At 33.2% G+C, this 26,862-nt stretch overlaps 2 protein-coding genes across 4 annotated transcripts; both read right to left on the reverse strand.

Annotated features, from left to right (window-relative positions):
- Positions 1-496: 496 nt before the first annotated feature.
- On the reverse strand, positions 497-11,821 carry LOC135835878 (uncharacterized). 2 transcript variants are annotated; one of them, XM_065350386.1, is made up of 3 exons: positions 11,446-11,821; positions 5,038-5,361; positions 497-878 (listed from the first exon to the last, which is right to left on the reverse strand). In XM_065350386.1, the coding sequence occupies exons 2-3, from the start codon at positions 5,264-5,266 to the stop codon at positions 610-612; spliced, it is 498 nt and encodes a 165-aa protein (XP_065206458.1). In that variant the 5' UTR covers positions 5,267-5,361; positions 11,446-11,821; the 3' UTR covers positions 497-609. The 2 variants fall into 2 exon arrangements, with proteins under 2 accessions (XP_065206458.1, XP_065206540.1); XM_065350468.1 differs by lacking the exon at positions 11,446-11,821 and adding an exon at positions 11,140-11,393.
- Positions 11,822-20,471: 8,650 nt separating this feature from the next.
- fwe (Calcium channel fwe) lies at positions 20,472-25,807 on the reverse strand. Of its 2 annotated transcripts, XM_065350670.1 has the most exons (7): positions 25,547-25,807; positions 25,329-25,449; positions 25,132-25,210; positions 24,940-25,065; positions 24,741-24,848; positions 24,467-24,584; positions 22,258-22,490 (listed from the first exon to the last, which is right to left on the reverse strand). In XM_065350670.1, the coding sequence occupies exons 1-6, from the start codon at positions 25,547-25,549 to the stop codon at positions 24,476-24,478; spliced, it is 546 nt and encodes a 181-aa protein (XP_065206742.1). In that variant the 5' UTR covers positions 25,550-25,807; the 3' UTR covers positions 22,258-22,490; positions 24,467-24,475. The 2 variants fall into 2 exon arrangements, with proteins under 2 accessions (XP_065206659.1, XP_065206742.1); XM_065350587.1 differs by lacking the exon at positions 24,467-24,584 and having other exon boundaries at positions 20,472-22,490; positions 25,547-25,806.
- Positions 25,808-26,862: the final 1,055 nt, after the last annotated feature.

Genomic DNA, 26,862 nt, shown 5'->3' on the forward strand with positions numbered 1-26,862 from the left:
CATCGTTTAAATGATCATTATTCGTTTACGCCATTATTAATTACACATTTTACGTCATTTATAGTTTGATTAATTGCGCAAAAACATCACCAATGGCATGATCTGTAGTGCTTCAATAAAACAAAGTTTCAGCAAAGTGACGACATTTCGTATCATTTTTCGTAGATGGAATACGTACCTACCTACGTAAATAATTTCAGTTCATACTCAGGATGCATACAATCACATATCCTGCCGATAACAGAGTCATCATAATTCGTCGAATAATATCTATACGAATACCTAACACGCGTTCCTTCATTAGATATTGTTCTGGTTTATTTCATCGCCACAGTATTGAGAATCAATGTAGAAAATTGTGTACCTACATAGATACTTGTAATCTAAATCCAACGTCGATTACTAAAAATCATAAACCAAGCCATCGTGTTTCAATTATAGTGCTGATAAGCGAGCTCATTAAAAATAACGCTTTGTTAGGTTATGGTTACAAAAACACGCTTAAAAATGAATTTTATTCAATACACAGGTACATAATTCTCAAGAAATAAAACGTAGGTAGTTCGGTACAAAAGAAAAAAAAAATTTACAAAAATCTATTTACAGCATTTACACTGGTAAAGTTTTATCATTTTTATAAAATTGAAATATGTCTCCTAAGGATAAACGAGCGAATGTTAATTTCGGTGGTCGATCTTCATCCGGACCAAGTTTCGGCGAAGATACTCTTCTCATGGTTCTAATTTTACGAAACTGTTCCATAGCTTGATCATAAGATGGTAATCCGGTGACGATTGTGTAACTTGGTAACGATTCTTCGTAAGTGTATTCCTCTCTGAAAGGTACTCTGGTGTTCATTGCTCGTTGAGCTTGTAGAACTGCGAACATCAAAAAAACAAAGCATTTTAAACATTGTTTTGTTTTTATAAAAATGGATATAAAATTATACGAGTACGAGTATTGTTTGCGTCGTTCTTTGTCGGTGATCTCTACTTGTTAGGTATCGAGTAAGTAATAGCTAGGTATAAGGAAATCGAAATGTGTTTTGTCAACGGGTGGTAACCTGTTTGCTTTTCAAATTGTTAACTAGGCGATTATGGATACCTAACTATTACCTAGTGTAACGATTAATCTGGCTCCTTATATGGTTATGTTAATATGTGATTTAACTGGTCGAATACACCTATAGTCGATTGTCAATTAGTAAGAAGCGAAGATTCGAATGTAATATTTTTAAAAACTGAATACCGCAATGAATTGAAATTTTATTTTAATAAAAATTAACATCGAGTCGTCGTGTTTCATTCAAGGACGAAGTCAGACAATTCGCATTTTTTCGAATGAACTGAGTTGGTGTTATCACTGTTACACGACGGATTTTTTCCATTAAATTTATATGTATATTATGTATTTACATTTACGACAGAAAATTATTCATGAATTTGTTCGTAGGAAAGGAAAAAAAAGAGGAAGTGAGTTAATCGAGTGACAATTTATTTCGTAGAATTTTATATGATTTAAACACCTTCCAACTGCATGATTTCCATAATTAAATTACTAAAGCGAAATTCTCGTGAATTTTTTTAACTCAAAAAAAAAAGAAAGAAAGAAAGAAAAAGTGTTGAAAAATTACACCTATTGCCCCTCTTCACCGTCGCCAGACCTTATATCGTCCCTGTTGAGTGGGTTTTTTTGAATTCATGATTTTTTTTCAATCTTGATTATTCCAAATTTTAATTTTTTTTTGCATTAGGTAATAATTACGAAAATTTTCTCAAAAAATAAAAAAGGGCCAGTATTATACCTTGGTCTTGGTGTACCCCAGAATTAATTAGCTTATCGTGCCAATGTGAACATTTGTGAACCCTGTTCCTCACCCCATGCACTTTGAACTGGTCTACCAAACGTTAATAATATATTATCAAATTTAATCATCTTTTTTTGAAAATCAATTTCAAAATGAAATTTGGCTTTAAAATTTTGTTTTATTATTGAAATTTTTAAAATGAAAAATTTCAAATTTCAATTGCAAGTTACTGGTTTAAAATTTCCAAAATTATTTCGCACTGATTTATTTTTTTGAAAATATTTCAAGATGATTTTTAATGGAAATTTGAAAAAAATATTCAATTTCATTTCCGGGTAAGAATTTAAAAAAACCATCGCCATCCCTATGATGTCGGACTTTCACCATGATCCAAAAAGTTCGTCGCTTTCGCGCGTAATCGCAAACAAAATTGAGCTTTTTGTAATTTTCATGGGGTGACTTTGCACAAAATTCATTAAAAATTTAATTTCTCAGGAACGGCTGAACCAATTTTGATCAAATTTGAAATTTCACAACTAGACTACTATAGCCGCACATTTCACCATCATCATCAAGTTCCAAAAGCTCAAAGCTTCCAAGTTTATCGAGCGACAAAATTTTTTTTCAACATTTTTTAAAACTCTTTACCTCGCTTTACCTAGAAAATGGCAGAACCGATTTTGATGAAACTCGAAATCTCACTAGGACTGCACGATTCCTACAAAGTACTAATACGACCTTCAATTTTTGGTGAATCATTCATGAACGAATTGATCAATTTTTTGAAAGAACCACTCGCCAACGAATCGATTAATTCTTCAATTTATGAATCAATTCGTTCGCGAATGAGTCACTAATACGGACCAATTCGTTCGCAAATGATTCACAAACAAAAATCAATTCGTTCGTGAATGATTCACCAAAAATTGAGTAAATGAATCGACTCGTTCGCGAACGAATCACTTATATGAATCGATTCGTTCGCGAACGAGACAACGAGTCACTTGTACGAATCGATTCGTTCGCGAATGAGCCATTTGTGTGAATCGATTCGTTCGCGAACGAGTTTTTTGTGCGAATCGATTCGTTCGCGAACGAGTCACTTTTTTTTGAATTAGTTTGAAAACATTTTAAAATTAAGTTATGAGAATTCCACAAAAAAATGTTTCATTTCATTTGAATTCTGAAAAAACGTAGAGACTTCTTTACATAAGTATCAAGTATCATTCCAAGATAAATTGTGCGTTGTTTTTTTAAAAAGAATTCATTATTCATGTCATCATGTGGCTGCTTATCTACAGTGATTCTTTTTTTAGAATAACCTACCTACAGCTCATTACAGTGCTCTATTCATTGGAACGATCAATTTATTAATTGTAATGACGGTAATATTGAAAGTATTAGGTTGAATTCTGACATCAAGTGTGTCGTGGTGTGACTCAAACATCGATTACCTACCATATTTTTTTTTCACTAAATGAAACATTTTTGTGAATGTTTTGTGATTACCTATTTTTTTTTTTTTTTTTTTCAACGTGATTATTTCGTTCGATTCTAAAAATATTGATAATCATTTCAAAATTCAAATCATTTGTAATAGGTACCTATATAACTACCTGGCCCTTGGAAAAAAATGTACATATTACTTTACTATTCGTTCATTTGTTGATGAGTGTCAATTTTGAATTTATATATACAATTTTTTTCAATCATCAAAAAACAAAAAGATTAAAAAATTCAAAGTTTAGAACTTTGAAAATTGAAAAAAATTCAAAATTGAGCTTTGATTCTGACTCTAATTAACAAAAATGAACGAATAATCACTAAAATTAAAAAACACTTCATACATTAAGTATTTTAAAAAAAAACGAATGAAAAAACTTTTAAATTTAGAACATTTTAAAGATTGAAAAAAATTCAGGACATTCAAAACTGATTTAAGATTTATCACATTCACATCGATCAACAAATGAACGAATAGTCGAGTAATACAAGGGGAGGGGGTATAAATAAAAACAAATTAAAAAAATTCAAAGTTCAGAACTTTAAAGATTGAAAAAATTGATAGCCCAAATTCAAAATTGACTTATCAAAATTCAAAAAGTGAACGAATAGTCCAGCAAGCTAAATACATTGATAGGTCTATTGGAAAAAAAAATTGAAATTTGGATTGGAACTCTGAACTTCTGAAGAGTGAAAAAAATTCTGAACAAAGAGTCGAGTAACACTTCAAGTTGAAGAAAAGGAAAAAACAGATTAAAAAAGTCAAGAAAATTCAAAGTAAAAGTGAAAATTGGCAAAAGGTAATGAAATTTTCGTAAAATTAAAAAATTTAACAAAAAAAAATCGTAAAGAAAAGAGTTCAAAAAGTGAAAATTAACTAAAAAGTAAAAACCAGAAAAAAACTGAAAAATCAATCACCCCCACCACTCAGGCACTCACCAGCCACATTCACGTACAGGGTGTCCAGAAATATCGTGAACCCCTAAGAAAGTTTTTTTATAAATGTAGGTTGGAAACGTGAAATAGAAATAGATGCATATGATTGGTGGAATGTTATCATCTCAGTCTAACAACCAATCATGTGCTCTATCATTATTATCATTCACTGTGACCAACCGAAATATTTAGCAGAAAACTTTGTTAGGGGTTCACGATATTTCTGGGCGCCCTGTATTTGCATATTTTGCATCCCAATCCCGTCCCATCCACCTACGAGGCCTTCGAGGGTAAGGCGAGGGGAAAAACGCCACTGCTATTGTCTATCGTCCCTCCTCACCCTCTTGTAAACCCCTCAACCTCAACCTCTTTCTGTGACTGCCATTTTGATTTTGAATGGTTCAGATAGATTTGAGATTTCAGAATTCAGATGGGAAGTGTAAGAAGTGTTTCGGTTCGGTGTTTCAAGAAATTTTGCGAATTGAATTGAGGGTTTTTGAATTTCGAGTACGAGAATTTCATCGTAAAACTGCGGGTTTGTTTATCTATAGTGTAAAAAATGTCGAAGCGGATATTCGTTGTCATTTCTACTTATCAAAGATTCCTATCGCGTATCCCTGTCATCGATATTTCCACATCAAGACAGAGTTTTTCATTCAAAATGATGTTCATCATATTCAACGAAGCAGCTGGTAAACCACCACTGTAGAATTTCCAACACCGGTTCGTTCATCGGGGGAAACGACGACGTCAAACTATACGACCAGGTACGCGAATCGATTTCAAATTACCTTCTTGTTTCCATCTACGGAATTTATGGTACAGTAAACAGGTACAAATGTATCCGATGCATATCAACACCATTAATATTAGAATTAATCCGATCCATACGTCCGTGAGCAGAGGATCATCTGCGGATGAGTATTTTGGCTGAGGCGATGGTACTTGGGTTACGTCCACGTCCAATTCGGTACTATCGACGGTGAATATCGTATACGGTGGTATTTCACTGGTCTCCATTTAATGAATATCTTCCCATTGGAAAAATCCCACACTTTTGAGCGATGAACTGAGTCCGCAAATCCAAACAAATGTCATTTTGTATTCTAATTAGTCTGCAAAAATGACATAATCAATTATTAATATTATGTATTATCGTCTTGGGTTTATCTATACGTAATGTCAATGACGAAGTTATCGTTGTTGTAGGATAATTTACAACGTTGACGAATATTTACTCACTTTACACTTTTTTTTTTTTTTATTTCATAGGTAAACTAATTAATACCTAACGAAACGATGAGCGCAAATATGAATATTATCTATGAGTTTCATGGATAGATTGTCGACGTCGAATGTAATCGCCGTTGTTCGGATTTCTTCGTACACCTTAAATATTTTTCACCAGTGTTCCATAGTGTAATTTAAAACTGGTGCAGGTGACTTGTTTATTTATTTTCTATTGATTTTTATAATGAATTATTTTTTGTATTCTCAAATGAATGGAGTACCTAATTAATTACATTTTATATGGACTTTGTTTTCAGGTTTTTCACGTTGTTAATTAACAAATTCAAGTAGTAAAACGAAACCGAAGAGCGGCGATTACCGCTCATGAACCCATCAGACTCTAGAGTAGGTAAATTATTATTATAGCGAGTATGAATGCGTTCGGTAATTAAGTATTTTGTGATTCCGAATTACCATTTGAATCAGCTACGCTAATTGAATCGTCTCTAGTAGATAACGATTATTGAATAGAAACAAAGTAACCTATGTACTAAAGTCTAACTATATCTTGAGATCAATTAGAGCGATATTCAAGGTCTTTATTCGTATTGAATGGAACCCTTTATTGACATATAGTAGCACGAGTAAGGAAGCATTAACAATAATCGAAGGCAACATAGTCGCCAAAATGCCTCCAGCGTGAAACCGTTCGAATACACAAAAGGGAAATACCGAACGTGTAGGAAGTGAAATGCGTATAGCCTACACCTAAACTATACCTAAGCTGAGTATGGCCTTATGACCATCATTCGAGTATATTTACTTTTGATTTCGTGTGTAACGATTTTAAACAAATATGCTATATTGTCCGATTCAAATGATATCTCGATGGTCTCGTAGCCTTATCTTAATTACTTTCAGAATCGTACGAACAACGATTAGAGGTACCTATACTTTTTAAGCTTTACGTTATCTGTAAACTCTAGTAGGTACGCGTAAAATGTAACAAAGAAGTTGTAAAATTCGAAGAATCGTCGATTCGCGACGACCAATTACAATGAACCGCAGTTCAACGATATTCCATTCATTGAAAACAAACGTGGAATGTGGAGATAGATCACGAATGAGAATCCTGAGAACCTTCGGCTCCGGTCAGAAAGAATTAATCACGACAGGTATATACGGAAACGTGAAATTATACATCAAATTAGTCGAGTAAATGTATACTTAATCGACGCCGAAGCCAAAAATACCCTAATGCGTTATCATACCTATTTACACGCAACAATACGTATAACTGAATCATCCAAGGAAGACCTAGCTAAATATGAGTATCTTCTTAATTCTTAAATGAAAAAAAAAATCAATCTGGATGTCTATTAAAATAGACATTTAAAATACCAATAGATTCCTGCGTTAGTTCGATTTGATAACGATTAATAATCGAAACGTCCTCGACTCCTCGTGTAATTTTGTATATTGAAAAAGTTACGCGTGAATTACATCCCAGTGTAATTTTCAATCAATTTTAACAGGGTTTCGTAAACTTTTCCAACTCGACGATTTTTCCTCTTTCGCGATCGCGATATTATGTGGCAAAAAATTGAAAAATTGCAGATCATTATCGAGCGAAATTATAATTAGGTACTCGATGGAGCACTGTGTGTACTTTGTCAAGAATCAGATAGCAATTTTTTTTTTACCATATTGATGATTAATTAGGTAAATTTACCAGTCATTTTTTTTCAACGCAGTGGGACAATATTTTCCTTAACGATGAATAAGCTTATAGGTTGTGGTTTTCCTTATCGTATATGATTTTTAGCTGCGTTTTAATTCGACTTGTTTATGTTTTCTTTCAGGTATAAGGTGACAACGAGTAAATATTTTTTTCCTAACTTTGAATGCAAATTTTCAGAAATGATTGCAACTTTGAACAAATTTTGCCCGAATTTAGGCTATTGATTTTTCGAGTATTATTCGTTCATTTTGGTGATTGTTGTCGAATGTGTTTCGACGATAAGAAATTTCATCGGTAACGGAACATTATGGTATTTTCGAGTGTTTTTATGTACTCTTTTAATGTTCACGTTTCAATAACAACCTCGAGTTGGTGAGTTTTCGGCGAAAAAAATTCCAAAAATTTCCGTTTGTGAATAGAGGCATTTTGAAGGTGATCTAATTTGAAAAGTTCGAGCAGTTTTTGCTATAAGCTTCATTTATAATTGCAATTTTACTAACTGTTTTCTTGTTTCTGCAGATTTTCAATTACCTAATTATGTTATAATGTTTCAATTTTATTCGTTTTTTTAGTTTCAAAAAAATAAATGCAGAAGTTGCGAACGAAAACAGCTGCAGTGCAACAGAAGTGACGGTCCCTTCCTCGAGCCCTACCTTCAGTTTTCAATATAGGATTTTCCTATCTAGGAAAATTTATTCGTAGTGATTTTCGAGCCCTCTTCACGTCTACATTGTTTTCCTTCCACCTGTATGACTGTTTATTATTTATCGAATTATGTGATATTTGAATTAATTACTCATGATTTTCCTGTAGAGATGAAGGAAAAAACCATACCTACACCTACGCCTCATCAATATTTCTGATTAGTGTGCGGACATACACATTAATCCGTTTTGAGAGCTTAGAAGTCCATTTTAATCGGTTTATAACACTATGCCCAATGGTTTTTTTTTTTTTTGGTTTTTTTTTTGTTAACCATTTTTCTCCGGACTTTTAACGTTTCGGCGAAAGTCATTTCAACAAAATTCGCTTAAATTTTGGTATTTGGGTCTAGTGTGGCGTTGGATTCAAGGGATTTTGAGTGGGGATAACTTTGACTCAAAATTCGCGTAGGTCCAAATTATCGAAGTCAAAAGTTATGTAAAATATCCAAAAATCAAGTTCCTAGAGCAATTTGGAGGGGAAAAATGAGTTTTTCAAAGGCTTATTGGCCTTTAAAACTCTTTTGTCACTTCTCCAATGAATGTGCCTTTTGAGAGTTTTGATTTTTCAACCCCTCCCAACCCTCTTTCCAGTTCGAGAAAGTGGATTTTGAGCATTTTTTCAAAGAAATTTTTGATGTTGTGTCATCTTGTCACCCATCAAGAAAACATCTGGACATTGAAACCACAAGAATATTAATTTCGGTTCTAGTTTTACTGTTTTCATTTTTTTTTTTTTTTTGGAAAGGGACACTTAATTTTATCAAGTTGACGAAAGAATTGAGCCCATTTTGGGATTTCTTAATTTTTTTTTACCAAATGGGGAAATAATTCAATCATATCTCAAAACTAAAACCTGTTTAAAATTTTCAATCAGTTACAGATTTGATTTGGAATCATTAGTTTCAAAAATATCCAAATTTTGAAAATAATATTCACGGTTTTGGTTTCAGTTTTGGGCGATTTTTTCGTTTTTCGATGCCTTTGGTACCTACTTGTATAGGTACCTATATTGGTTTAAGTTTTAAAATTTCATGCCCTTCTAGAAAGCTAAAATTCGATTTGTACATTTGGAGGGTTTCATAAATGTGCCATTCGAAGGTTTCAATGTTTCAACCCTTTGTCCACTTGCCAGCTCATCCCAATTACGAACACGAGTATTGGATTTTTGCTCATTTTTTCAACGGTTTTTGTATTTGTGTCATAGCTAGAGCTTACCCAAATCGATTTGGAAGGGTAAGAATGGGCTTATGCATTTGGTAAAGCTTCCAGATGTGATTTTTGTGTTTCAACTTTTCAATTCCCCTCCCTCTTCCTGTTTCCGGTGACAAAAATTGTATTTTCGCACCTTTTCATGGACGGATTTTTATTTTTGTGTTATGGCTGGAGCCTCCTCAAATTGATCAAGCAGGATGGAATTTGGCACGTTCATTCTGAGGGTATTGTAAATGTGCTTTTTGGAGGTTTCGATTTTTCAACCCATTTTTCTTCAATTTTTCAAACGAACGGGTATAGAGGAGAGAGGAGCATTGGCAAATATCACATCAAGTGTGGTTCTATGAATTTATCAATTATTTCTGTTTCGACATGGCATGTCAATTTTTCAGCATAGGGAGCTGGCTTATCGTTTTTTACAATATCTGTTGAAAGTTAATGTTGTTGATGTTGTTGTTGTTTTCCTAATGAAAGGTACCTGATATTTTTTAATATGAGGAAGAGGAAGGAAATGTCACTTTTCCTGGTTGTATCCTACTTTTCTGTTCAAAGTTTGGTCAATAGTGCAAGGAAAATTTAGAAATTGCGAACGTACAAATACAAATAACTATTTCAATTAGGTAGGTACTATGGGTATTAATATGACCAGTCGATTCATTGCTTAAAATTATGCAATTGGAGGTGGTCAAGAGAGAGGATTTGATCACCTGGGTGTAGGCTTATTTCAACTTACGTCATTATTTTACAAAAAAAAAAAAAAAGGTAATAAATCATCGAGATTTATATTTTTATTTTGACGTGAAATTCTATCAAACGAGTATAGAGAGGTAAACTAGGTGTGACGTATGTACTTTTTCCTATCTCACTCTTCCAACCTTTTTTTGGGTTCTGACTAATTATTTATATGACGCGATTCAATATTCAATTAATCGAAGTTTTCCCTCAATTTTTCTATTTTTTTTCATTTTTGTCTCGTTGTTTTTTTTAAAACCAAGCTTATCGATCAAAACAGCTGATAGCTGTAGCTATTTATATACCAATTATTTTCGCTCGTGGATGAAGATACCTACATTTTCAATATTTTTTGCAGAATTTTTCACAATATCGAAACGACGAATAGAAATTTTACAAATACGTCGTACTCGAAGTTGGATTTTCAATCGAAGTGGATTTCTTCGCGGAACAAACACTTACTTATTCGGCGCCGTTAACGAATATCTACTCGCAGACAGACACGATACCTATAATGTTGATGAATTTCCAACGACCAATCATCATCGAGTACCGTACCGTTGAAGATTCCCATTGAATCACTGTGACTACAATTATTAATTGCACCGATTTCCATGAATTAAAAGTTCACAAAGAAGAACGACCACGCTTTACGAATGATGTAGGTATAGGTATCTATACTCGTTACTTCGTCGAATCAAGAACTGGATATACCGGTGAAAGAAGCGGTAAAAACGAGAGCATTTATGACTCGCAGCTCATGAAGTCATATTGAAAAAAAAACCTCGCCGTTAATTGAAGTTATGATCTTTGTGGGTGGTTCTTTTTATTGTCATTTTTATTGGGTTTCAAGTCATTCTATAAAAAAAGAGCTCGAGCACACGAGTAATTTTCAGCACCGTATGAATTACCGAAAATTGGCGTCGGAATTCGTGTATCGTATTTTTTTATTCGAATGACGAATTTTTTTTCTCATTTTGCACAGATTTTATTTCCAGAATGATTCGAAAAGATCGAACGAAGTCGAGAAAATTTCATTTACGAGGAGCTCGAAGGATTTGAATCGTGTTTCAAGAAGACGATTAGTCATTGGAAACATTCTTCTGCAATTCAGCACCGGATTTTATTCAATTTTTTTTCACTCGTTGCTAATTTTATCTCAATTTTTGCCAGATTTTATTTCGGAATGAAGAAGAGAACTCAGCTATAGATCGAACAAGATCAAGGATCAGAACCTTGACAGCTGAATCTGAAGAATTTGATGCAAAACATACCTGTCAACGATACCTATTTACTCCGAAGAAGACGAATAATTTGAAATATGGACAAATATTCGAAGATTTTTATACACATTGTCGATATCGACGTTTAAATCGCACCATACACCGGTATTAATGAAATCCTTGTACGAAGAACGAGGAAAATTCACTCGTCGGAATCTCGTCTCGGATACCTTGAATCACACACGATTGGGATTGACGCTGGAATACCAACTTGTACACATATTTTCGCTCATCGATCCGCACAACATATAACAGATTTCGAAGTAAAAAACGTAGGTAATAAAAAACTCAACAAACCATTAGTATAATCATATTCAAAAAAATCACTAGAATCGAACACCGACACCGACACGATGCACTGGCGATGAGATGAACAGAATTGCACGCGACTGGCGATAAAATTCGTTACGTTTAAACCGCATGTATCGTAAGGCGAACCGAAGAGACTGGCAGACGACGACGACGACGATGTTCTCAGATAGGCTGAATATTGGTGTGTATTTGCGGCGTGCTGCACGTTAATACACGTAACTAATAATGAGAGTCGTTCGACGGTTTTGTCGAAGAAACGAAAACGATGAATAGCGAAGAGAACGTGAAATACACCGAATCTGTCATTGAACTGAAAATTAAAAATAATAAATACGTTTTAAATACTCGCCTCGGATAACTTACATGCAGTTATCAATTTAATAGCAGTTTTGAACATATTTAGAATGTCGTCGTTGTGGAGGGGATCGCGGTGTGTACTTGTCTCATATAAGTGCGAAGTGCGAACTTGCTAACAAGTTGTTTATCTTGAGTAATACGTTCTTTAGCAGCGACTCTTCGAAATCGGTGCGGTGGTGAGGTGAGTCTCTCGAAATGATCGAGAGGTACATACGGATTATCAGCGGTGATCTCTCCTCGTGAGAGGCAGAGGAACAGGAAGAAGACCTTCGAAGTTATCAAAGGTTCTAATTTTTTGTACGACGAGTCGTTAAACCTTTTTTTGTTATTTTTAGCCACACGATGTGAGATCAAGACGCGTGTATTGCGACGATGCCAGAAACTGGAAATTCAGCTTCGGAGGCGAGCCTGCGTCAACAGATTATCCGCGATGGCGATTGGCCACTCGGGATGTAATAAATTCGACGCATTTATCGACCAATTTTTTCGAAACAGATTGCTCATTTGGTGAATTTTTGAACTACGTAAATAACTCTTCGTTCGTTGTGGTCTTCTACGTTTTGTTTATACTTTTATTTATCCTCATCCAACCTCAAGACCGAGTAAACAAACTATAACATGGCGTAATTTTACCAGCCCATTTACGGATTTGTTTTTATATTTATTTTTTGTTGCATGATGAATTAGATTTAGTGATATTTTGAACATTGTCGCTGTATGAACGTAGATGTATAGATAGGAGATTCGAGTCATTATATTAGATCATTGAAACCGGTCAATGTTTTACGTCATTGGTTACCTTATCGTCGCACCAGCGGATGATACCTACGTACTTTTACTCATCAAACATTCATGAAGTCGTCTGTATTGAAATGATTCCATTCGATTCGAATTTCTAGTGATTTTTTATGTTCAGTGTTTTTTCCATTATCCGATTGTCATATTTTATCGACACGAATAACCAGTTAACCTATTCGAAATATTCTATTTATAAACTGGCATCCCAAGTACCAACTTATATTACCTACACGATGCGCTATTCCAAGGAGTAGGATAAATAAACGCCCATCAAACCGCAACCTACATTTATTAATGGGACATTATCAATATTATTTTAATGATAAAAGCTGTCGATTATCACTGGAATTAGTTAATTCATTTAGCAGCTATTAATAAAATTATCTTCTAATTACGTATTCTATTGTGCGAGTAAAAATGGCCTAAACAGATTGCGTGCTTAGCAGATCAACTAATTTAGCGATGTATTTTGGTACACACTTGAGGTACATACGCACGTGTTATTGGTTTTTTTCATTTCTGGATTTTTCCCTCTCTTCCATCTTCTTCTTCTTGGTCGTCTTGTGCGTGGTGAAAAAACACGTTTAAATCGCCATCGCAGCTTGTGATTTTTATTATTATAAGAGTTGGTGCGTCGAATTACAATAATTAGCATACAAATGTTAAAATTACCTACTCGAGCCTGAGAGGCGAGGTGGTAATTATCGAGTAAATAAACGCGAGTCTTCATTGAACCGGTGTTGATCAAATCGACACTGAATGTAAATGCGTACCATATACCGTACGTTTGAGGTAATGTATTTTTAAGACGTGTGGGTTGTGTATCTTTATCTATGGTCTATAGTTGACGTCGAGTCGATGTGTTCGAGATTAATATCTCTGTTACCTATATTATAATGAAACTGGTGGTAACTAATTTGGATATGGCTCGAGGGATTTTAATTTTTTATTGTTTAATTTCTGCATACATGAGTGAAAGGGTCACTTCGTAAGGAGGTCTTTTGGCTGGGGGTTTTTCCCAGATTATTTGCTGGATGCTGGTGCTTATAGTGCTCTGTGATTGCATGGATGATGATATTTTGTGAAAGTCAGAAAATACATAATATGGATGAGAAGATATTGAAACTCACGATTTTGATGTGTACATATTACCTTCTTCATCTCCTATTTATAGCTTTGCGATAGTTGAACTACTGAATTTATTGATTGGTTTTTGGTATATTTAACAAGGAACGTTGTCCATTCATTTCAATGTAATTAATCAAGATACACGATTTTTCTATAGGGTCATAATGGTCAATCTCTTCATGAGTCCCAAAAATGACATGTCAATTGGTCGATGTACCAGCAATTTATTTCAGTTTCGTCGCTGTGATGATGATCAGCTGAAGTTTGACCGTTCAAAATTGAGCAATGCTTTCACAAAATAAGATTTTGAAAATTGATGTTCCGAGTTAAGTAGGTACCTAGACCTACCTACTCTTTTTTGAAAATTTTGAATTACCTAGATCCTAGAAATTCTCTTCAAGATCATCTTATAGGAGCAACTTCTTTAAACTAATTTTCTGTGCTGAAAAAATAAAATACTTACCTATTGAATAACAAAATCTGAATTTTTTGTTTCATATGGTGCTTTTTACGGCGCTTAAATCAAATTGAAGTCAAAGATTGTATGCGCTCTAAGAGGGGTGAAATGGTCCTCGAGAGCTTTCGAGTTGACATTTGCATGGTATAGGTGGGTAGGAGTATCATCCAAGAAACTTCCGCGTGGAAAGATTCAGACCCCCTTTCTTCAGACCCCCCCCCCCCCTTGTAGTAAATCTTGAAGAGGGTGATAAATCAAACAAAATTGGTTCTACATATAGTATTTTACCCATCTTCAATATTAAAGGTGTACTTGACAATAAAAGAAATTTTTAAAAAAATTGAAAAAGTACACAGTTTTTTCCTTCTGTAACAGAACTTTAGCTTCTTTGTACAAAAGTGTCATGGCAGATTTACATGAGACTGATGCCAAATTGTAGATTGGAACGCGACGAACAAAAAAAGTCCTCTGCGAACCCCTCCTTTTTCTACACCAAGAAAAGTTACACGAGCTTAAAGCCCTCCAAGCTGATCAATTTGTACGGAAATGAGATTCATTAAAAAATAAAAATTATGCAGTGGATTTTGTAGAAGACGAAAAATCTTGCAAAATAGGTTCTATACACTTTTTACATAACTTCAATATTGCAGGTGTAATCATCAAAAATGAAAAAGTGCACTTTCCTTTTTTCTCCTATGACAAAACTTTCGCCAATTTGGGCAAAACTGTCATGGCAGATTTGCACAAAACTGATACCAACTTGTAGTTTAGAATGTGGGGAACAAAAAACTTCCTCTGCGAACCCCTCCTTTTTCTTCACTAAAAAAAGTTATACGAGCTTAGAGGTCTTAAAGTTAGTCAATTTGTATGGAAATGAAATTTCATTCAAAATTAAAAATTGAGCAGTGGATTTTGTAGAGGAAGAAAAACCTTACAAAATAGGTTCTATATACTTTTTGCATAACTTCAATATTGGAGGAGTACTCATCGAAAATGAAGAATGATTTCAAAAAAATGAAAAAGTACACTTCCCCTTTTCCTCCTATGGCAAAACTGTCTCCAATTTTGCCAAAAGTGTCATGGCAGATTTGCACAAGACTGATGCCAACATGTAGCTTAGAATGCAGAGAACAAAAAACTTCCTCTGCGAACCCCTCCTTTCTTTACACCAAGAAAAGTTACATGAGCTTAAAGCTCTTATAGTTGGTCACTTTGTATAAAATGTAAACTAAATCTTATTCAAAATTGAAAATTGGGCAGTGGATTTTGTAGAGGACGGAAAATCTCACGAAATAGGTTCTACATACTTTTTACGTAACGTCACTACTGGAAGCCTAATCATAAAAAATGATAAATTAAAATTCCAAATGAAAAAGTAGGTACACTTTCCTTTTTCCTCCTATGACATAACTTTCGTTAATTTTGCCAAAAGTGTCATAGCAGATTAGCACAAGACTGAAGCCAACTTGTAGATTAGAATGCAGAGAACAAAAAACTTCCTCTGCGAACCCCTCCTTTCTCTTCACCAAAAAAAGTTCTGTGAGCTTAAAGTTCTTCAACTTTGAGTAGATATATCGCTGAAAAAATTCGTTCAAAATTGAAAATTGATTAGTGGATCTTGTAGAGAATAAAAAATCCTACAAATGAAGTTCTTTGTGCTTTTTTCCTATCTTCAATATTGGAGGCGTAATGTTTGAAAAACGAAAAAAATTTAAAAAGTGAACGTTTTCCTCCCTTGAGAAAATTTGAAAATATGTGAAAAGGGGAGGGAACATTATTCACTGGGAAATTCGATTTTCCATCAAACTCATGCAGTAGTTTCTGAATCTTTTAAAATTAATTATTCAAAAAAAAATTCTGAGGCAAAAATTTTGAAAAAATTGAAAAGTTGGTGAAAGAATTGAATTCATAAAGTTGAAATGTCATGTGCATAACATTTTGACTCATGATCATTGAAAATGAAGGAGCTATTGCAATTTGAAAATTAATCATGGGAGGAAACGTGTACTTGTTCAATTTTTATTTTAAATTTTTGATTACTTTATGCCTTCAATTTTAAAGATAGGCAGAAAGTGCGCACAGAACGTAAATTTTGGTATTTTTCATCCTCTGGATACAATATTGATAAGAAATTATTTCATTACCTTATAATTTGAAAATTTTTGAGCCCATGTGACTTTTTTTGGACCCCACTTAGTAAATATCGAACAAGGTAAAAAATCACACAAAATTGGTTCTACATATTATACATTTTACACATCTTCAATATTAAAGGTGTACCTAACCTACTCAACAAAAGAAACTCGAAAAAAAATAGAAAAAGTACACCGTTATTTCCTTCCGTAACAAAACTTTCGCCAATTTTGCCAAAAGTGTCATGGCAGATTTGCACAGGACTGGTGTCAACTTGTGGTTTAGAACACAGAGAACAAAAAATTTCCTCTGCGAACCCCTCATTTTTCTTCACTGAAAAAAGTTACATGAGCTTAAAGCTCTTAAAATTTGTCAAGCTGTATAAAAGTGAAATTTCATTCAAAATTGAGAATTGAGCAGTGGATTTTGTAGAAGACGGAAAATCTTGCAAAATAAGTTCTATACACTGTTAACATAACTTCAATATTGGAATTGAAAGTGACAATTATTAAAAACACAATGAATAAGTACACTTTCCTTTTTCCTCCTATGACAAAACTTTATTTTGGCAAAAGTGTCATGGCAGATTTGCTCAAGACTGATGCCAACTTGTAGTTTAGAATATGGGGAACAACAAACTTCCTTTGCGAACCCCTCCTTTCTCTTCACCAAAAAAAGTTATGTGAGCTTGAAGTTCTTGAACTTTGCAGAGATATATCGCTGAGAAAATTTTTTTAAAATTGAAACGTGATTAGTGGATCTTGTAGAGGATGAAAAATCCTAAAAATTAAGTTGTGTGTATTTTTTTCTTATCTTCAGTGTATTCACTGGAAAATTCAATTTTCTATCAGATAGCCTACATGTGCCTAGTACTCGTAGTTTTTGAATCTTTTAAAATTAAAAATTCATTTTAAAAATTTGGGGGCAATAATTTTGAAAAAAGTAAAAATTGATAGAAGAATGTGGCAAAGAATTGAATCCCCAAGTAGAAATGACATATTAATCATGGGAGGAAAGGAAATGAGTACTTGTTCAATTTTTTTTAAATTTTTGATTAGGTACTTTACCTATGCCTTCAATTTTAAAAATGGGGAAGTCAAGTGCTCAAAACGAAAATATTGATATTTTTCATTCTCTGGATACAATAATATTGATGAGAGGATTATTTTTTTATAAATTACCTAAATTTCATCTTCACAGACGAATCAAATTTGAAAATTTTTGGGCCCATGTAACTTTTTTTGGTGTACAAAAAAGAGGGGTTCGCAGAGGAAGTTTTTTGTTGCCCATATTCTAAACTACAAGTTGGCATCAGTCTTGTACAAATTTGCCATGACACATTTGGCGAAATTTGCGAAAGTTTCGTTATAGGAGGAAAAAGAAAGTGTACTTTTACTTTTTTTTTTTTTTCATTTTCGATGATTACGCCTCCAACATTAAAGTTTTGTAAAAAGTGTATAGAACCTATTTTGTGAGATTTTCCGTCCTCTACTAAATCCACTGGTCACTTTTTAATTTTGAATGAAATTTCTCTTTCATACAGCTTGACAACTGTGAGAGCTTTTCAAGCTCGTGTAACTTTTTTTGATGTAGAAAAAGGAGGGGTTCGCAGAGGAAGTTTTTTGTTCTCCATATTCTAAACTGCAAGTTGGCACCAGTCTTGTGCAAATCGGCCATGACAGTTTTGTGACTTTTGCCAAAATTAGGGACAGTTTTGTTATTGGAGAATGAAGGAAAAGCAGTGTACTTTTTCATTTTTTTTTGAGATGATTAAAAAGTGTATGGAATCGATGTTGTCAAATTTTTCACCCTCTCCAAGATGCATTTCTTGATTTTCAATTTTGAATAAAAAATTATCCATGTTACCTATCTGCTGAATTTCCAAAGCTTTAAGCTTATTTAACTTTCTTTGGTGAAGAAAAAGCAGGAGTTCGCAGGGGAAGTTTTTTGTTCTCCATGTTCTAAACTGCAAGTTGATATCAGTCCTGTGCAAATCGGCCATGACACTTTTGCCAAAATTGGCGACAGTTTTGCCATAAGAGGAAAAAAGAAAGTGTACTTTTTCATTTTTTTAAAATTTCATTTTCGATGATTACGCCTCCAACATTGAAGTTTTGTAAAAAGTGTATGGAACCTATTTTGTAAGATTATTCGTCCTCAACTAAATCACTTGCTCAATTTTCAATTTTTAATGAAATGTCTCTTCCATGTAGCTTGACAACTGTGAGATTTTTAAAAGCTCGTGTAACTTTTTTTGGTGTAGAAAAAGGAGGGGTTCGCAGAGGAAGTTTTTTGCTCCCCATATTCTCGACTACATGTTGGCACCAGTCTTGTGCAAATCGGCCATGACACTTTTGCCAAAATTAGCGAAAGTTTTGTTATAGGAGGAAAAAGGAAAGTGTACTTTTTCATTTTTTTTGAGATGATTAAAAAGTGTATAATTATGGAACTAATTTTGTTAAATTTTAATTTTTCACCCTTTACAAGATCCATTTCTTGATTTTCAATTTTGAATAAAAAATAGTCGATATGTTATACCTGTTGAATTTCAGAGATCGAAAGCTTTAAGCTCATGTAACTTTCTTTGGTGAAGAGATAGGAGGGGTTCGTAGAGGAAGTTTTTTGTTCGCCACATTTTCTACTACAAGTTGGCATCACCCCCATGTAATTTTACCATGACAGGTTCAACTATATGTACTTTGATTTGTTGAAATCAGAAAAAAATTGCTTTTTCGTTGTTTTTTTTTTTTTTATTTAAATTTTAATCGCTATTATTTTGCTATTGATTATGCACAAAAAGTGTATAAAATCGCGCGATTTTCCCCCTTCTACAAGATCTGCCTATTACTTGATTTTCAATTTTGAATAAAAATTCTCTTTCATTGCCTCTGACCAATGTTTGAGAGCTTTGAGCTCACGTGACTTTTCCTGGTGTAGAGATAGGTCCAGAGGGGTTCGCAGTGAAAGTTTTCTGTTCCCCAAGTTCTAAACTAAAAATTGACATCAATTTTGTGTACTAGTACTGGTAAATCATTTATGACACTTTTGGCAAAATTGGCCGAAGTTTTGTCAAGAAAGAAAAGAATGGACTGTAAATTTCAACGTTCTTTTGTTAATAAGATCGTGACTTACCTATTCAATGTTTCTTGTCAACTCTTGACATTTTTGTGTAGCTTCTAAAATTTTCAAACTGAACGTCTTAATACTCGTATGTATTATGACATAAATTTTTTTTGTTCGTTACGATCACGAAAATTATTTTTAAATATTTTACTTCTTTTTCCACGATCAGCAATTCAAGTAGAAAAAAATTGAATGAGAGCCTGATTTGGTTGAATAACATTTTGCTAATCTGAAATCTCAATTATTCAGCTCGTGGTGTCTTTTTTTTTTTTTTTTTGTAAATAAACATGTACCTACTTATAGAATGACTAGAATGAGTTAATCAAGAAAATGACTCTGATAACTGTAATCGAAAATTATAATTACCCAAATCTGATGTCATGAGATCAAAGTGATTCACTCCATTCAATCTAATCATTATATCTCTTCATAATTTCATACTGAATCATTGATTTCTCACATTTGAAAGCCTAAATTGTTAGTTATAAATAATGTGCAACATTAATTTCATTTATTTTCACCAACTACTTATCACTTATCGGAATAGCCTTTCAACTATTCTCATTTCTCATTTACTCTTAGTAATTTTCCACTATCCGTCATTCTTTGAAATACCACTCTCAGATTAAACGTACTAGGTACTATTCAAAAAAAAAATTCTTTTTTTGATAAAAATACGTTTACATTACATCATCATTCTATCATTCGCTTACCCACTCGACAGGCACCTCAAAGTCTACATACCTGATATAGTTTCAGTTACTCGCAAACCATCATCAAATCGTCCAAACTATAGCACCATAATAGCACCTTACGAGCATCGTAAAAAGCAAACAACTGCGCCAAAGTAAATCTATTAAATACTTCAATTTTATACACCTCGAATCCGTTATAAAAATTATCATCTTATCAGCTCGACGAGCTCGCAAATGTCGTCGAATTTCGCAACTGCAACCAAAAACTTACATCGTACTCCCAAACGAACTAATCATGTAAGACAAGAAATAAAACATCGTAAAATACTATTGCATTTTATTCTTAGCGTATGGAATGATGGTTATTTAACAAAATTATATTACCTACGCGATGAAAACTGAGCGATCATAGATAAAATAAAAAATAATTCTAGTACCTACCATAACTGTTATTACATATTATTACATAATGCTGCTCGTATTCAAGAAGGAAAAAAATAATTAAGTAGTAAAATTCTCTCTATTAGAGTGATGGAATACAGTAAAGGAACTTAGTAAGTGACTCGATTTTACTAATCTATACACACATTTTAAATAAAATTAAATGCAGTTTCCATTATCTACTCAATTGACGTCAAGAAATTCGCTCGTGTGGTTTTTATTTTCTGAAGAGGAAAGTTTTCAGTCTTTTACTTATTCCATAAACTTTTATAAATGGTTACCGTTATCAAAACTCTTATAAGCCTTACAATAATTAATACATAGCGAACGTCTCGTAAATAAAAACTACTCGCAATCAGATCCCTCTTCCGAATATAAATATAATTAACTAATTTGAAAGCGATTAAAAATCCATAAAGAAGAAGGTGCAATTACGAGTATCGTTTTGGAATCGGTGAAAATATAAATACGATTATGTGACTCATGAATAGATGGTATAATTTTTTTCAAAACTCGTACGTATATAAAAGTGAACATTGTTAGAGAATTTTATCTAAAATATGCCAATATGTTGATCGAGTAGGTAGAGTGCCTACTCGATTACTCGTATTTTTTTCTTCGAAATATTCTATTTACGAGACAACATAATAAGCGATAGAGAATGCTGCTCGACTATTTCTACAATGTATTTAATTCGTAAATATAAAACTAAAAAAGAAAAGCCCAAGCTTATCAACAATACAAATACATAAAACTTAACCAGGATCGATACGATCGCTGTAGAAACTCCCGATCCGTTTGAAAGTGTAACTGGAATGATATAAAAATATTACATAACAATGATATGAAAAATTTTGACCGTTAATTATGCAACATTCGGAACAAAATACTCCTATTAGTACGTATAATTAATAATTACCTTATATTTAGGCAGTATAACAAAATCTTCAACTAATAAATACGTGACCTGATTACCGCCAGGGAGATAAAGAAATCACACACGAGGAGAGAAGGAAAGAGGAAAAGGAAAAAAAACAATATTGTAATAATACAACAATATAACAACGATAATACATTCGTCAACGTAAAGAATTGTACTAAAAATGAAGAGTGATATTCCAAAACTCGCTTTGTCCATTTTCACAACTTTTCAGGAGAGAGGAAAAACAGTTTCCCTTTAAACGGGTAAATTGGCTTTTTAGGCGAGTTTAGCACTTTATTTGGGTGGATTTATGATGTAGGAGTGTAGGTATACATTTCATCCACTAAATACTGCTGAAAAAAATTTCAATAAAAATGGACAAAGCGCGCTTTGGAACATTATTTTTTTAAAAATTTTTAGTGAATTGGCTGTTTAGGTGAGTTTAACACCTCATTTTGGTAGGTTGATGATGTAGGAATGTGAGTTGATACTTCATCTACCAGATACCACTGAAAACCCAACTTTGATGAAAATGGACAAAGCGAGTTTTGGAATATCACTCTTCAAATACTTAAAATTGCTTCAAGTTCTCTGAGAACAATGCAACTTATCAAACGTAAAATTAGGCCTTAGAAAAATACATTGTTTATATAAATAAATTATTATACAATGATAAATAAGTATTGTATAAAGCTGGATAAATTAATATCTTAGATTATGACTATTATTTTACCGATCCACAGTAACAAGTTATAATTTCGAAACAAAAATTTAAAAAAAAATGCGAATTCGAATTACGATGAAAAAACAAAAATAAAAGAAGCTAAAGACTTAGACGCGACTATCGAACGGATTCGAAAAACTAACTGGTTGTGCACCTTCGACCAGATTCGAATTAGATGCCGCCGCTGGAGGGAATTGCTGGTTGGTGGAATAAACGGTAGCCGCGTTGTTTCGCATTTCCTCCGATGAAGCCCTGAAAAATACACAAGTGTTTAAAAATTGACAAAGAGAAATAAAATCAGGGATCGTACTCGGTTACTTTTCAAGTAATAAAGTTCCCCCGGCTCGTAGTCAATTTTTTCCAAAAAAAAGTAGCTTTAGTAGCCAAAAAAACGTATAAAACTTGGACAACGCATTTTCATGCAGAAAAAGTAAAACAAAAACAAAAAGTTTTTCAATTGAAAATGCAAAAAAACAAAATTTTAAAAAAGTAACCAAAAGTTACTTCTAAAAATTTCAAATAAGTCTCACTTTTTGTCAAAAAATGTTCAAAAAGTATAGTTTTTTCCAAAAATTACCTACTTAATTAACATTCTTGCCCTTTGACAAAAAATTCTGAAAAAGTCTCCCTTTCTATTCAAAAATCAGCCGAAAGTCTCGTGTGTTTGCTGAAAGTCGCCAAAAAGCCTTCATTTTCTCAAAAATTCTTGACAAAAAATTGCTAAAAATTTTTGTTTTTTTTTAAAGTTTTCACTTTTTTTTTTGCCAAAGATTGCCAAAATTTCTGAATTTAATGCCAAAAAATTTTACAACACTGAAACAGTCTCACTTCAACAAAAATTTCAAATCTCGCTTTTTTCTAATAATTTCCTTAAAGACTGGCTTTCTTTGCTAAAATTTTCAGTCTTGCATTTTGGCTAGAATTGTGGAAAATTTCCACTTTTTATAAAGTAAAAAATTTCTTATCAGCCTCACTCTTTGGTTAATAATCGCTCAAATAGTCTCGTTTTCGCCTAAAATGACATAAAAATTCATTCTTTTTCAAAAAATTCTCAAAAGTCCTCAAAAAGCCATACTTTTTGCTGTAATTGATAAAATTATGCTTTTATTAAAAAATTGAAAAAAATTTCACTTTTTTTCTTAAAAGTTTTGTTTTTTGCTTGATAAATTGTCATAGACTTTCTTTTTACCAAAAATTACCAAAAAAAGTTGCACAAAAATCTCACTATTTTGCTGAAAATTGCAGAAGTTTTTTTTTGACAGAAATTTTTAAAAGCCAAGCCTTTTGCTAAAATTATTAGTCTCGTTTTTTTGTCGAAAATTACCCAAAATCCTCACTTTTCTGCTAAAAATTGCACTTGCTGAATACTTAATCAACTTCTTTGACAATTATTTCCAAAAGTCCATGTTCAGTTTTTAATATAATTGTAGAAGGTTCGACTGAATTTTTTTTGAGATTTTTTGCATTAAAAATATTATGTTTTGCCCCTGTTTGGTAAATTTTTTGGTTTCTAAAGTTACTTTTTTATTGAGAAAAAAGTAAGTACGAGCCTTGAGAAATGGTAATTTTTAGCGATAAATGGAACCATATTCATCTATTGAGTACATTCTATGGCATAGGCTTCAGCTTAGGCTCCGAGATTAAAACCAGTCTCGTAAGAGATTTTGATCATTACAGTAATACAAAATTAAATATACAATTATACATAGTAAGGATTTCATTTAGCAGCCTTTACATTCGTCGAATAAATCCAAATCGTACGATATCAAAACACAGCAATACCGAAGAACCTGAACAAATGATCATTTTCATGCAGATTTGTTCAACTCATCGCACAACAGATACCTAATTATCAAGCGAATTTCATCGTTTTTTCTCCAACTAAACAAAAGCTAAACTAAATAGCGGCATCGAAAATCTAACAATCGTATAAAAGCAACTAGCAAATATATATTTGGTAGCATAAACTACGCGTGATTGATACTATGTATGAAGCTTGCAAATTGATAGCTAATTGGGAATTGGGAGCTACGCATATACAGCAAGAGCTAGCTATGGACCTAGGCGACGTGCTTCGAAATAAAAACAGGGAATAACCGTGCGAGATGAACGAGCTCATCAGCTTAATATTTGGAAAGCGGAATAATAATTTATGTATCTCAGCAGCCATCATGCTGATAAGCGCAATCTCTCATGCAGTATTATCTTTCATAGTAAAACCTTCGTACAGTAAATTTTTAAGCTGGACGCCATACATCTGGATCTTCCATTAATGTTCTGCTGTGCTCCCCTTGAGGAGCAGGTCCGGTAGGTGAGGCTGCAGCTGCCATATCTGCTCTGGTTCCTCTGATTAATACATAATGTTTTTAAAATAACCGTAACGGACATTACGAAAATGAGGGATTCGAGTTGGAGTGAGCTACGAGTACTAAATTTTCAAGTGGATTGGTACGTCACATGTGTTAGTGCACGTGGATTACGTACACGATTCGGTATACTTACTTTTTGCCCAGAGCCATCATTCCATACAGAACACCAGTCGCGAATATCAAACCGCTACCGAAGAATATGCTGAACGAGAAACACATGAAGAATGGTATCAACGCTCCTCTGAAAAATGCGAAATGAAATTTGTTATCGTTTGACCGAACAAGGTACCAGATAAGATTGTTCGTTGAATATATAGGTATTATGAACGTACAGCATGTAATAAGCTGCTCTATTCCAATACGGGCGTTTCTCGACATAATTACTGGCATCTTGAACGTAGTCTACGAACATACAACAGCAAGGAGCCTCTATGGCAAGAACTGTAAACGCGACGATCCTGTAGGATCAAAAGTATAATTAGAATATGTTCGAGTTGAACGATAACGTATCTTGATTCACGTACGCTTGCATTATTCCAGCGAGAATGCAACTAAAGGTCAGAAAACTAGTGATAATATTGAATATACCGAGAAACAAAGCAACTGTAACGGAAAAAGGAACACATTAAACGACTCATCTAGAGGGGTAGTCTCTCTAGTACCATATTGACGTTTACAAATCCACCGAAATGTAAACCCAAGTTATTCTTTCGATACTTACGGCCTCCGCCAACTGTGCCTAATCCTCTAGCGGAATATTTCAGCCACCATGGAACTTCATCTTTGTTTACAAGATCATCGTTGGGCCTTGCCATGAGAGCACCGATCTTTTCGGCGAAAGACTGTAACAGTTCGTCAAGATCGATTAGTACGAACGAATGAACATAAAGATAGAATATGGTATGAAGTGTAGATTATCAAATGAAACATTTAGCTTACCATTTTGTAGATATTTCAGGTCTTTTGAAAAACAATGCGAGTTCAAATGCTGCTGATCACCCCCGGAATACCTGAGGAAATTGGGGTTAGAAGTTGGGTACGATAGAAAAGTTCAATGGTATTCTTTCGAAGAAGCAATTATCGAATATTAATTTACTATACGAGGCAGTTTTTACTAAAAATTCGTTTATTTTGCGAAAAATTACATACCCAAGTTGAATTTTTACCACTGAAAAAAAAATTGTGTTTCTGTATACGTCAATGTTGCATCAGTTGCGAAACAAAAAAGTTATGATGTGTTTCTTTCGTGTGAGTAGGATTCGTGGGGTTGCCTATTTTTCATTTTTGAAATTTTATTTTCGAATTTCATTTTCCTTTTGAATTTTGAATGATCGTAAATGTGAATTGAATTGAGAATCTTTTTTTGAGGGAGCGTGAGAGTTATTTACGACTTAGGAGATTTTTCAGTCAAGTTGAACTAAAACTTACAGTAGATTACAATTAAATTCTAACGAAGCATGAATCAACTTCAACAGCTTCAACTGAATCTGAAATACTGAAACTTCAAGTTCAAACTTCAAAGGACTGACCGAAGAAAAAAGCAGGTTTTGAGGTGAGAGTGAGACTGGCAAGGCTGATGAAAAAGTCTAATAAAAGTGTGATGACTTGTTATTTGTTTCAATTTTATTATTTGAATGTCATAAAGTTCATTATTTTTGAAATGAAAAGTTCATTTTTTTGACCCTGATTCAAAGGAAACTTTGAACAACATGAACAATAATTTTCTTAAAATTTATCAATTTTGAAAAAAAAAACGAAAAAAAACCTAATTAGCCTTAGTCATGAGTGAGCTGCGAAACAAGAGTAAAATTTTGAAAAAATTTATGATTCGAGTAATTATTTGTGGTGCGAGGAGTTCATTTTTCAGACCTTGATATTAATTTCAAAAGACCGAAAAAAAAATAATATCAGCACATTATAATGTATGTATTACTATATACCTATTTAGATTTACCTTGATTTTCCAGAAATTATCAAATTTGAGCTTGAAACGTGAAATTGCAGATGAATTTGCCAAAAATACTGTGAGAAAAAAAAACATAAAATGAAATCAATAAACCATGATGAAATTTTAATGACAATTATTGTTAAAAATACATGAATAAGTCGTTGAAAACGCATGAAAATGAAGTGGAAATCAGCAAAACAGTAATAAAACATATATATATGTATTGTACATATTTTTAGTTGTGTTTACATCATTTTGACGCATTTTCAACACTTTTTCTTGCATTTTGGGCAACTTTCATTGAAAT

This window comes from Planococcus citri, chromosome 1 (genome assembly GCF_950023065.1).
Source record: "Planococcus citri chromosome 1, ihPlaCitr1.1, whole genome shotgun sequence".
Lineage (NCBI taxonomy): Eukaryota > Metazoa > Arthropoda > Insecta > Hemiptera > Pseudococcidae > Planococcus > Planococcus citri.